At 32.1% G+C, this 14,083-nt stretch overlaps 1 protein-coding gene across 4 annotated transcripts in view; it reads right to left on the bottom strand.

Moving 5' to 3' along the window:
• FSTL5 (follistatin like 5) overlaps positions 1-14,083 on the bottom strand; it is an 826,955-nt gene that overhangs the window by 110,841 nt on the left and 702,031 nt on the right. For all 4 annotated transcript variants that reach the window (XM_017525990.2, XM_017525989.2, XM_017525991.2 and 1 more), the window contains one exon: positions 9,602-9,720. In XM_017525990.2, the coding sequence (XP_017381479.1) occupies positions 9,602-9,720 (119 nt within the window). The remainder of the gene's footprint in view (positions 1-9,601; positions 9,721-14,083) is intronic.

The raw sequence follows: 14,083 nt of genomic DNA, 5'->3' as shown, positions 1-14,083 counted from the left end.
TGAATGCAAATTCTTAGAAATATATACAGATTATATAATCAATATACTATTATTTAATTTTACCTTTAAATTTTTCAAATAAGTTCCAAAGGGAGCTATTGGCTCTTAGATATCTTTTGTGAAATTATATTAAATACTGTTTAGTGAAAATCACAGATTACAGAGTTAAGTATTTTTAGCATAAATGATACTAGATATACAGATTTTTAACCATGCAATGTCATTCTCCTTTGCTCCTATCATAAGGAGCTAAGTTTACACTTTAAAATAGAGATGGGATAGAACTGATGGCTTCTTTTTCAGGATGGAAGCAGTAACGCTTTTAAGAGAGAGCCAACAGGCCCGGCATGGTGGCTCATGCCTGTAATCCTAGCATTTTCGGAGACCAAGGCAGGCAGATCACCTGAGGTAAGGAGTTCCAGATCAGCCAGGTCAACATGGTAAAACCCCATCTCTACTAAAAATACCATGATTAGCCTGGCATGGTGGCATACGCGTGTAATTCCAGCTACTTGGGAAGTTGAAGCAGGAGAATCGCTTGAACCTGGAAGGTGGAGGTTGCAATGAGTCAAGATTGGGCCACTGCACTTCAGACTGTGTAACAGAGCAACATTCTGTCTCACAGAGAAAAAGAGAGACAGACAACAAATAGATCCCACTCCCCATTCAGGCAGAAACACCACCTTGGTAGTGCTTTTAGGCAATATCGTTATGCTGCCAGGCGTTCCACCCTTTGAATGTGTTTTATGTTACATTTTCTTTAAAGCTATATAGATGAGATTTAAAATGGGGTTATACATACACAGTTATATGTCAATTTTATCTCCCTTCTACCCTTGTATATCTTTAAGACTGCCCAGTTTCCTGATATTTTGAAAGATATTTAAATTAGTAGAAATTCAATAGTACTATTTCCTTTTTTGTACCCCCAGTGTACATCTGCCTATGAGAGCAACCATTATACTTGAGTGTGCTTAAAATTTATGTATGTATTACATTATTTTTTTCTCTGCCCTGCCTATCACAATAGTTGACACAAAGCAAATTCCAAATATAGATAAACAAGTAAACAAAGCTCAGCCCATTAGTGATAATTTGGAAGTCAACATTAAATGGGTCAAATGTAGATATCTATAAGCATACTATGAAATATTTATTTTAAAATATAGCTTTTATTATATATATTTATTATATATTTATAAGTAAACAAATATAAAAATATTATATATTTATATATTTATTAGTAAACAAAATATAAGGAAACAAAGCTCAGCCCATTAGTGATAATTGGGAAGTCAATATTAAATGGGTCAAATGTAGATATCTATAAGCATACTATGAAATATTTATTTTAAAATATAGCTAGAAACATAAATCTCAGGTATGTCTATTATTAACTTGTAGTATAACTTTCTGTTAACATGTATATATGCATATATATGTACTATGTATTTACATGAAAATAGCAGCTGCTTTAATTCTGTTGTTTTCTAAAATTAAGAAATGGGTATATAGCATAGCTCCTGGTACAGTATGGTATTTTTGTTGTCATTTTGTTTTTAAGATGGAGTCTCACTCTGTCACCAGGCTGGAGTACAGTGGCGCAATCTCAGCTCACTGCAACCTCCACCTCCCAAATTCAAGTGATTTTTCTGCCTCAGCCTCATGAGTACCTGGAATTACAGGTGTTCACCATGACACCCAGCTAATTTTTGTGTTTTTAGTAGAGTCAGGGTTGCACCATGTTAGCCAGGCTCATCTCGAACTCCTGACCTCAAGTGATCCACCTGCTTCAGCCTCCCAAAGTGCTGGGATTACAGGCATGAGCCACTGCGCCTGGCCACGTATAACTATGTTGTTGTTTGGTAAATTCTAGATGAAATACTGGCTCTGCCATTAATTTGCTAAACAATCCATAATATGTTCTGTAGAATTGGATCAAGAACATTTTGAAAATAAATGACTAAGATAGAAAAAATGAGTTATAATGGGCAATAACTCGGCAGCTTAAGTACTTAAAATATGAGTGTTAATTCTGACGTTTAAGTTATTTTCATTGTAGTTCTTATTATTTCATTGTAATTTCATTCATTGTAGAATTACTATATAGTTCTTTCTTAATTTCCATGTAGACAGCATAGCATATAAAACAATTGTGTAGGACATGGATAAATGTAAATGTATTTTTAAATATTGAGGAGTTATTTTTTAATATTTAACAATACAAACATTTAGTAAAATAAAATTGAAACACAATTTCCTGTAGTGTGCTTTTCTTTCTTCACTGCCTCCCAAATGCATTTGTGACTTTCTTAAAATATAGAAAAATATTTAAAGAAATTGATGTCTTTAATTGAAATTGAAATTTAAATTGAACAGTTAAATTGAAATTGTTAGAATTATTGTTGAAATATCAAAAGTAAACAATGAGAAATGAAGCCAGTGTTCAGAAACTTATAGTTAAATGAAAATTTTTATAAATGTTGAGAAAAATAAAACTAAAGATTGAAATAATCATTAAAAATATCAATTTAATCCATGAGTATGCTAAAATAATTATGTAATTTTCAATATATTTAGAATGAAAAAAATATTAGAATTATATAAGCAAAATTATTTTATTTTATAGAGGAACACTAACAGATAATAGTTAATATTGATGATATAAGAAATATTGCTAAGTATCTTTTTTAGTGATTAAATGTAGCAATTGATTGTATGAGGTAAACACTAGACATAGGGAGACACGAAGGAAAAATCTATTATATTTTATAATAAGATATTTTGTTTTGTTTTACATTTGTCATGAAAATATATTACCTTGAAAAATTAGGTACTTTCTGTATTAAAATGAATCTTAGATGGAAAGCCACATCCAATATGATAAATTCGTGTGATTTTGTAAATCTCAGCTAAAAGGTTTTGATGTAGAAAGATATTTGTATCAATAATTTTTGTCAAAATCTTCAAGTTAAGAAATTTCTACTGAAAAATCTAAATAACCTTAAATACATTTATTTGTAAAGTGTGTGGAATGCACTTTTGTATGTGTATAAGTGAGTCCTTATTAGTTGTATAGAAATGTCATCGATTGATTGTCTGAGACACACACCATTCTGATCACATCCCTTCAAATACCTTGGCTACTTCTTATCCATAATCTCTTGAAAGGACCTCATAGCTGCGTGGCCCACTTAATACACCTACACAACTCCATTACTTTTATAAGCTTTCCCACTGTTGTTCTCCCAAATTTAGGCATGCATATTAAAGCTTAACAGAAATACAAAGTGAAAATTATAAAACAGTGTGATTATTAAGGAACCTTTATAAGACCTCTTTATATCTATGATGGCAAGCATCAGTTTCTTAAATTTATTTCTTTTTAAATCTAGAGAATAATTTTCTAAGGAATAGTTAGAAGTAGTTTACATTCCCCTCTTCAGGAAGCTCTTTGTAGGATATCATTGCAACCACAAAGGGACAAAAGCTCACATTTTTATCATTCTATAACACTCTGTAAGTTAAGCCATGTTTGAATACAGACACCCTGAGAAAAAGAAGTAAGAGGGGAAACATTCTGATTGCCTTTCTGAAAGAAGGTGGTGTTGTATTCAAAAGGATACTCACTGGCTTCACAGGTAAATTAATTGTCTGCATCATGTAAAGGGGCTTGTAAAAGGAATATTTTTAAGGACCAAGTTTGCAGACTAGAAACAGAACAAGGTGGTTGATGAATGCCCTGAAGGCTGCTTTGCTTGAGATAAAGGGGAACAACAGCAGAGAAAGAAACGTGGACCACTGACGTTCCCAATTTCTAATCTCAGTTTCAATTTCTTGAAATGCAAGTATTCTGGACATTACAAACAACCTGTTCCTATGAAGAATTCTTTTCTAACAGACTACTAACAGTATTTTATAAAGGTAAAATAATTTTGGTATGTGGAAACTCCAAACCTGGGTAACAGACATTTTAGATGAGACTTACAACAAACTCCCTGTATAAAGTATAGTGAGTTCAGTTCTACAGTTCAGTATCATTTAAGTTAGCATTAAAAACAGGAATAGGCTGGATGAGGTGGCTCATGGCTGTAATCCCAGAGTTTTCAGAGGTTAAGTCAGGAGATTCTCTTGAGTCCAGGAATTAGAAAGCAGCCTGGGCAACCTTGTGATGCCCCATCTCTACAAATTTTTTTTTTAAAGTTAATCAAATGCAGTGGCTTGCACTTGTAATTTCAGCTACCCATGAGGCTGAGACAGGAGGATCGCTTGTACCCAGGAACTTGAGCCTGCAGTGAGCTATGAATGCACCACTACCCTCCAACCTTGGCCAAAGAGTGAGACCCTGTCTCAACAAAACAAAACAACAACAAAAAATCAGTAGATCTTTCAGGTTCTGCAATATAAGGCATATGCATAATAAGACATGTGGTTCTCTTTAACCACATGTTATTTTAGTATTCATTAAATACTAAGTAACACCTTGGTATATGTGAAGAGCTAGATCTATAACAAACAAAGAAGGTGACTGAATGAAAAACTATCAAAGAATAAAAGAGTGATAGAAAAGGATGGAACAGTAGAAGAAAAACGGAAGAGTAACAAAGTTTGTAATCTTGGGAAAGCTTGTTTTTGAGCCTGTAATTTTAGCATTATTCCAAAATCCTTTTCAGTTTGAGCTCTGAATCCCTAAGTCTGAAATATAATTTTATTTGCTTGAAGTTCATACCCTAGGTGTCAAGATGAAATCGTGTGTACAACTAGGATAAATATACAAATAATCATATCTAGTAAAGCTACATAACAAGATGGAAAAAATATGAAAAAATAACTAAACGTTTGTTGTATATACCCTCACCAACTCACTATCAAAAGCTGAAATCTAATATAATCTGACATTGCACCAAAATTGAGTTTTTATTTACAGCAAGCAAATGCTATTTTCTGAGAGATTTGATTCTACGTTCTAAATATATCAGGTCTTATCTAAACTTTATTGATCAATGAGTTATATTGGGAAGTACACAGCTACTCTCCCTTAATGTCAACCATGAATTTAAAAAATATCATATTCACATTTAATCCCTTTTCATGGGAAAAATAATTCCAAAAGACACATTTCCACCACTGGTATTCAAGAAATCTATCTTCTAAAATCAACTACATTAACTTTTTTTTCTGTAAGAAAAACTCATATACAGCGCATTTGCACAGGAACTTTTCATGTCTTCCTGAATTAACAGACCCATCGGGTTATAGTCACTCTGAAACAATTCAATGATAAATTACTTTATGAAACATTTTTCACAAACACATTGAAAGAAGAACATTGTTTTGTGGCGATTGTAAATTAAGGAGAAATATTAAGATGAAAAGAGAATTAGATGTATACATCTTTAAACTTAGAGAATGCATAAAACAATGAATAATTAAGGCTCAAAGAAATAGAATTTTTGTGAAATTCATTTAGCAAATGTTTCTTGGCCTGTCATATGTAGGACTTATACCGAGCATGCTGAGAATACAAACAGTAATCAAACTTAATCCTTGACTATAAGAGATAGGAAGATGTGATGATTAATTTATATGTCAGCATGGCTAGACTATGGTGCCCAGTTGTTTGGCCAAACACTAGTCTAGATATTGCCGCGAAGATGCTTGTGGAGGTGATTACCATTTATAATTAGTTGACTTTAAGTAAATAGATTACCCTCCATACTGTTTATGGGCCTCATTTAATCAGTTTAAAAACTTAAGACTAAGGTTTTCTCAAAAAGAAGAAATTCTACCTTAATACTTCAATATAGAAATCCTGCTTGCGTTTCCAGCCTGCTCTATGATTTTAAGATTCAAGACTACAACATCAACTCCTGTGTAGGTTTCCAGACTGATGACCTGACCAGTAGATTTTGGACTTAAGACTACAACATCAACTCTTATCTGAATTTTCTGCTGGCTGGCTCACCCTACACATTTTGGACTTGATATATCCCACCTGCAATTGTGTGAGCCAATTCCTTAAAATAAAACTCTCTATATAGGAGAGACATAGAGAAAAAATAGAGATAGAGACAGTGATAGAGATCAAACCAGAGAGAGACAGAGAGAGAGAAATGTAGCGGTAGACATAGTGGTAGCAGTAGAGGTAGGGACAGATAAAGATAGAAATGGAGAGCCTCATGATTCTATTTCTCTAGAGAAATATTTTCTTATTGCACAATATTCAACAAATTTCTCCTGAAATTACTTTATAATTAGAAATATATATATATATTTGTAATATATATATTTTATTGCGTTTTAGGTTTTGGAGTACATGTGAAGAACATGCAGGATTGTTGCATAGGTACATACAAGGCCATGTGGTTTGCTACCTTCCTCCCCATCACCTATATCTGGCATTTCTCCCAATGTTATCCCTCCCCAACTTCCCACCCCCCACTGTCCCTCTCCTAATTCCCCCTCACAGATCTCAGTGTGTGATGTTCCCCTCCTTGTGTCCATGTGTTCTCATTGTTCGACACCCATCTATGTGTGAGAACGTGCAGTGTTTGATTTTCTGTTCTTGTGTCAGTTTGCTGAGAAGGATGGTTTCCAGGTTCATCTGTGTCCCTACAAAATTCTTAAGAGAATGAGACACCAAATAGCTTCCACACTCTGAAATTGCCATCTGTCTTGTTTTTAAATGTAGAAAATATTAACTTTATGTAAAAATTATTTAGTTCAACACTTATTCTCAAAGCAGAAGATGATCAATGTGCTTTTCATAATACTATTGCTGTGTACTTGTGTATACATGACAGTATTTGTGTATATATATTCCAATTATTTAACTTATTTTACATTAAAGAATGAAAAATGACAAGAGTAATATAAAATGAGTTAAATCTACTCTAGTCTTTTTCATAAATGTGGCATATAATTATTACATAAGAATTATCTTTCTTTTATGTCATGAGTGATTGTCCATATATTCTGTATTTAAAAATAATAAGCAGAATTTAGTTATAGCAATTCCCTTTCTTTATATTATTATTGGTGCTTTACAAAATGTTGGTCAGCTTACATTTTGAGCTGTATTTTAATTTCAACATCCAATGCAGTAAAAGTGTCATAAATGTTTTTAAAACCAAAACACTATTTGATAGTTTTCTCCATTCTTAAAAATGCAAGCATGCTTTTCTTTTTACTCTTTTCATTGCTCTTCCATAAAAGTACAGAAACCTTTATAAACATTTTAATATAGCATAGGAATGCAAACTTTCTATCCTTGCATGTATTTTGATTTTGAAGTATATGTTTATAGAATAACTTCACATTTTAGAATAGTATTTATCTCACATGTAAGATGACTATAGATTTCCAGGGGCTGTGACATTAGAAATCTGAGGTAGCAGATTAGTTGTTAGTAACTAATTATCCCTGCTTTGTCGCTGTTGGTGTATGCTTGTGGATAAGGGTTGATTGGTTGAAGAAAATAAGTTAAAGTTATCACCATTGATATTTGATTACTATTTTCTTTTTAATAATTAATTTTTATCAGAAAATTATACACAGTTTGTATATGCAATTTTTCTCTGTATTAATATATTATGTATATTTCTCTATGTATGTATACATAAATACATAAACATGCAGAGAGCTGTATACATCACATTGCTTTGTCCTACATCTCTATGTCCTCTCTGTATGTATGTATACATATATGAATACATAGAGAGAGAAATAAATATACATACTTATTTGGATATATAGAGAGATAATATGTGTATGCATAGAGAAATAAATACGTACAAATTTACGTTATTTTTCTTTAGTTGTTTTAGAAGAACATCTGAGTATTATAAAGCTTTAAAAGAGATAAATTCAGGTAAATAATGCTCATATCTTTGTGGCCCTGACATGTTGCAAAACTGTCACATCAAATTTTTGCTTGTTTTTTCAACTTGAGATCCCAAGGGATTAAATTAACTCACCCAGAGCTGTCAAGAAATGTTCTGGAAAAGCATGCTCTTTAAGACTTAAGTCACGCAGTAATGAAGCATTTACTGATACCCTGAAATAGCACACATGTGGTGCAGGAAAAACATTCTTTGTCTCTAAATTTGCAAATCAGATTCTTGAAGTGATAGTTTTGTGACGAAGAGTATGGATTTCACAGCCTATCTTATTAGTATTAGTAATTGAAGTTTCGAATTCTGTGATATAACCGAGACGTGTGTCATTAGCTGCAAAACTGCTAGTCCTGTAGAAATCAGAGAGATACAATCTCCTGTAAAATTATTTTGCTCTGATCTAAATAACAATATTTATATTTGACACGACACTACCTATATCTGCATGTTAGTCTATATTTCTCATTCAGAATGTTTTTGTAAAAATAAAGGTGTGGCTTAACTTATTTATTTTATCAGCAGTCATTTGTTTTTATTCATGTACTTATGTATTACACACATATATGCAAATGAACGCAACTTACTCAAAGACTGACTTAGTATTAATAATGTAAAATCATACAAGAAAATAGATTCAGGCACAGTGTAATTCCAGCACTTTGGGAGGCCAAGGAGGATGGATCATGAGGTCAGGAGTTTGAGATCAGCCTGGCCAATATGGTGAAACCCCATCTCTATTAAAAGGACAAAATTAGCCAGGTGTGGTGGCACGTGCCCATAATCCCAGCTATGAGAAAGGCTAAGGCAGGAGAATTGCTTAACCCAGGAGGTGGAGGTTGCAGTGAGCCGAGATCGTGCTATTGCACTCCAGCCTGGGTGACAAAGCAAGACGCCGCTTAAAAAAATAAAATACAAATAAAATAAATTTGCATGTGCAATTCAAGACTTTCTGTACATATAATTAAGTTATAACCTAACCAAAATGGTAAGAATGTTACTTAATCATTTAGCCTATGGCTGAAATAGCTTTAAATGATAGGACATTACATTTCTTTGTCCTACAGAAAATCTAGGAGTAAACTGACCTATCTTATCTTCTCTAATAATTTTTTTTTTCTTCTTTGCATTCCAAGGCATAGATTTAAGCTATAAATTATTGTCTCCATATATTAGTATATGACAGCAACACCACCTACTGATAGGCTGAAATGAGGAGTTGAAAAAAATTGATATTTTCCCTTATTCATCTGAATTGTCCATTCAATTAAAACCACTAGAAGAATGAGATAAAGAATAAAAGTGGTTTTACATTTATAATGCATATAATATACACCAACTTCCCACCAGATTATTTACAGGTTTTTTTTTTGTTTTTTTTTTTCTTAAAGTAAGCATTACATTACCTACAAATACAGGAGGTGTTCTAAATTGGAGAGCAGGCAAAGCTATTGCAGGTTGTGTTCGTCCCTAGCATTTCACTTTTCTTACCTTCATTTTAATTACAAACAAATACTTAAGAATACATAATCTATTATTTTCCTCCTCAGATACAAAACCTGCAAAGAATAATACTGAATATCATGGGTTTCATAATTTTCTTCCAACGCAAGTCTCATATGTGTATAGGTTTTGTTATACTTCCAAAATATAATTCTATTTAACAAAATTACTGCATGAAACTTCAAAGGAAACATTTAGATACTTGCCTGAAATCCAAGGAGCTTTTCACTAGGTTTAATGTGCCTCTGAAATTCACATTCTATGGGTTGTATCACTTTGATTCCATCTTCATAAAAAACATAGAACATGTTCCCAATTCCCAGACCTTAGGAATAAAAACACATTTATATGTTCAAAATATATTTATCATAAACCTTTACGACAAAAAATCAGTGCCTCTCATATCTGTAGCAGGAGACCCATTTGTGAAGTTGTATAATGTTAATAAAGCAAACCATACAGAACTGTTACTGTATACCCACACCACTTTGTTTTATTATGAAGACATTATACTTCATTCTTCCTGAGCAGCAATTTAGTGGCTTCTTTAAAATAATTCAATAAGTGTTTCACGGTTTACAACAATTATAAATAGGGAGATAAACTGTTGATATATAGATTATATTGGATACCTTCCCCACTTAATGCAGGTGTTATTAAGGAATAGAAGCACGTTTTGAAGAATCAAATTTATTTTACTATTTTTTTTTAGAGTTCACTAGGAAAAGTTTAATTTCATTATTTGCAGGAGTTTAGTTTATATGAAGATTTTTAGGAAGAAAAAGATCAAATGTCCTCGATTTTGTAGAATATGTATTATATATATTTTCTGAAACTAATTTTTGCTAAAATAATTCTAAGTAGAGATCTTACATATTAGTTTTAATATTGTCAATTTGAGAGGTCTATTTCTATACCTTAAAACAAATTATTTAAAGGTCTTTGAAAAATCTTAATGTTTAAATCTTAATTTAATGTTAAAATCTTAATTTAATGTTTCTTTTTCACACTATAAATCTGAATGTGTGGTATCTCAGAAATTCAAATTCATCTCCCCCAACTTTTTTTTTTTTTTTTTTTTTTTGGATGAGTTGAAGTCACGCCGTCACCAGGCTGGAGTGTAGTGGCACGATCTCAGCTCACTGCAACCTCTGCCTTCCAGGTTTAAGCGATTATTCTGTGTCAGCCTCCCAAGTATTTGGGACTACAAGCATGTGCCACCACACTCGGCAAAATTTTTATATTTTTAGTAGAGACAGAGTTTCACCATGTTAGCCAGGATGGCCTCGATCTCCTGACCTCATGGTCTGCCCGCCTTGGCCTCCCAAAAAGCTGGGATTACAGGCTTGAGCCACCACACCCAGCCCATCTTCCACCACTTTCAAAATCCATGGCTAATGGCTGCAGGAGGCTAGTTCAGAACCTGTGTAGCTTAACCAAAGCTTGAGCCTAGGGAACTTCTGCATACTTGTGAACGCCTGTTCTCTTTGTTTTCTCTGCTTCTCCCCATTCCAGTGTGGCCAGCCCTGAGCTCTTGTAATCCTTCCTTTTCTGATCCTCGCCTATATAGCTCTTTTGTCCTGTTGTATTGGTTTACACAGTCAGATTTATTCAATATAATTATATCTTGCATTATTCAGTGATAGTATGTGCTCTTTAAAAGACAGCAGTAATTTTAAAATCTTGATAGTTTAGAAAGTCAAACTATTGTGGCTTACAGTGTTTACATTCTAAAAACATTTGTAAAGAGAAAGGTAATTTATTTAAATACAAAAATAATTTTCTAAGCATAATTAACTTTTTCAATTGTGAGCTCCTGCAAGGTCAAGCCTGGGTCTTACATCCATTGAGAATCACAAAAAAAGTTTATTGATTTGTAAAAAAATATGTTTATTGAGTTTAAGTCATATTTAATCATATAATATATATGTTCCTAGGGAATAAAAAGTCATCAATTTTTCCCATATAACTATGTATACATATATTCTAAAGATTTAGAGAAAAATATATACACACTAAACTATTACTTTATTAGTGTTTATACACAGTGTACATACAATTTTTCTTTTAGCACATGATATTATTTATAATAACAGATATATACTACAGGTTGTTTGATGCAGCTTATTATTTTATAAATAATTCTCAGTACTTCTTATTTAATGATGCAATCTTTATAATTATCCATTATCATTCCAGAGAGCAATACATAAAGATGGAATATTCCTGAACAGTAGCAGGAGTGGCAAGAACTAAACTCAAGGCATGTTTTTTAATAAAAAAAAATTTAGTAGTTGTCAGCTATTGTTTATAATCATAGTTGTACTTAAAGAAATATAAATATTACATACACAAAAGAGAAAGCTGAAGCAAAGCACATAAGTATTTACGCAAGTTTTTTGATTTGTATCAGCAAAGCCTCCATGTAAACATTAACCTAAGATCGATGTATGCTTTATATCAATAACTATCAATTTAGCATTATTGGTTTCTGAATACTGTTGTTGAAACTTATGAACATAACAAAGCCATAATATGGTGTCTGATTTTCATTTGTGTCTGTTACATACTGTGTTTGATTTTTATTACAAAGTTCTTAACATTTTTCAGGGAATATGTCTAACTTTCTTTAATTTTGCCAAAATACTGTTCTACAATTATGAATTTGAATGTGTTTGGGCCTGACAACTACTTTAAACCCAGACTGTTTGTCATGTTTCTTGAAATATTTCCTTCCCTTACTGCTATGCATACTTTTATTAGGTTATTTTACCGTATTCTACACAGAAAAGAGTCAGCAGGATTCCACTATGATATGTTGCACTGGTGGAATTTGTGAACTGTATTTTCCACTAAATATCACTTAATCCATCCAAGTCACTCTTTCAAGTTCTAGAGTATATTTTCTCACTTTTGAAATTATGAATTACAGATCAACATTTTTACAAAACATAAACTACTTTTCAGGTTACAAGTTATTGAGGAAATACAGATATTATTACTCAAGATTTAGTTTTTTTATTTGACTTTTTTCAATTTTTTATTTGACTCTTTTCTTTCTTTTCTTAGTACGTATGAAACAGTGATGCCAACAAATTATACAACTAGATTAGTTAAAATAGCAATTATAAAATAAATGCCTATATATTGATAACAGCTTATAAAATAAAACTCTTCCAATTCCTTTAATGCTGTGAGTCTTCCACATTCACAAGACTTGATATTTTGCCATTTACTTTTTTGCAAGGCATATTTTCTTCCTCAAAAGTTTTATTTAGATTTTTGCATCAGAATTTATGATCTGAACATATGACCTGATGTGTTTCTCTTTCAATATGCTGCTTTGATATTGTGCACAGATAAATTTATTAAGAGTATACCCAGCAAAAGATAATGTAAACTACCTGATGATGGAGATACTGGAAACTGAAGACACATGCACATTTCATTTGGGACATTCATTAGCTTTATCAGTAAATATATATATATATATATATATATATATATATATGTTTGTATATATTCTTACTAACTACTAAGTTTGTGTATATTTCTTGACAAGTGTAGGGATGAGGAACTATGACACAGAGATGATGAATTTCATTATCTGCATTCAGACAGATCAGAGGCAAATCATAGCTATAGCACTTACTCTTTTACCATGAGAATGTTAACTAGGCTGTGTGATAATTGCCCCATGTCGAATTTAAAGATAATAATTATACTATGTCAGGAAGCTCTTGTAAGATTTAAATTAGGTAGATAATGTAAAATATTTAGCAGCGTAACTTGCACACAGTAAGATTTCAAAGAAATTGCACCTTTATTTATTTTTTTCACAAATATCTATTCAGGAAACACTACCGAAAAAGCAAACGATGACATGATATATAAGCAGAATTGGATTACTATTCTCATTTTTCCTCAAACCCATGCTTTGGAATATACTGCTAAATTTTAATTTTCTATGATATAAAATGTTTTCTTTTTTCCAAGAATCCCTGAGCCAGCTAAAATATCAACTTTATTTTCTAGTAAAACATTTATTAAATTTGACCCTTTCAGGGAGTCTACCAAGCCCAAACTGTTTTCCTAATACACCTAAGATGTCACTCACATTTATTCTTGTATTTTTTTTTAATGTAGGATTTAGTTTTCAACAGGCTACATGAAGTATAATGTTACCTGAGATATCAAAACGATTCAGTGCAGAAGCAGATGTAAGAATCCAACATCTTCTATTAAGCGAGAAAGTTAAAGGACTTGCAAAACGTAAATGATGTATTACGTTTTATTTTTTTGAAAACGTAGCTTTAAGAAGATTATATGCTGTTTGTGGCTCCATGTAACGGGTTTATTAGGGCTATTTTAACAAATTAATAAATGTATATTTTAAAATTTTCTATTTGCATTTCTAATACTAAATATTAGTGGTAGGAATACTCCTCCCCTCCCGACACACACACACAAACACAAAGGTCTTTAAGTTCTCAATATGTCAGCGTGTAAAAAGATTGAGTCTCAAAAAGTTTGAGTAGTGGTGATCGTTACTTCTCTCTTCATGAACGCATTGTGGTGAAGTATATTGCAAACATTACTGACTTCAGTGAAAGATGCTAGCACTTTAGTCACAGTAAAGGCTGGGAACATGTGCAGATTGGTTTTTTTTTTTCCTTCCTTTTTCAGGC

This window comes from Cebus imitator, unplaced genomic scaffold (assembly GCF_001604975.1).
Source record: "Cebus imitator isolate Cc_AM_T3 unplaced genomic scaffold, Cebus_imitator-1.0 Scaffold40, whole genome shotgun sequence".
NCBI classification, from domain to species: domain Eukaryota; kingdom Metazoa; phylum Chordata; class Mammalia; order Primates; family Cebidae; genus Cebus; species Cebus imitator.
The sequence above is the reverse complement of the archived record's forward strand: the minus strand, read 5'-3'. Positions and strand labels throughout refer to the sequence as shown.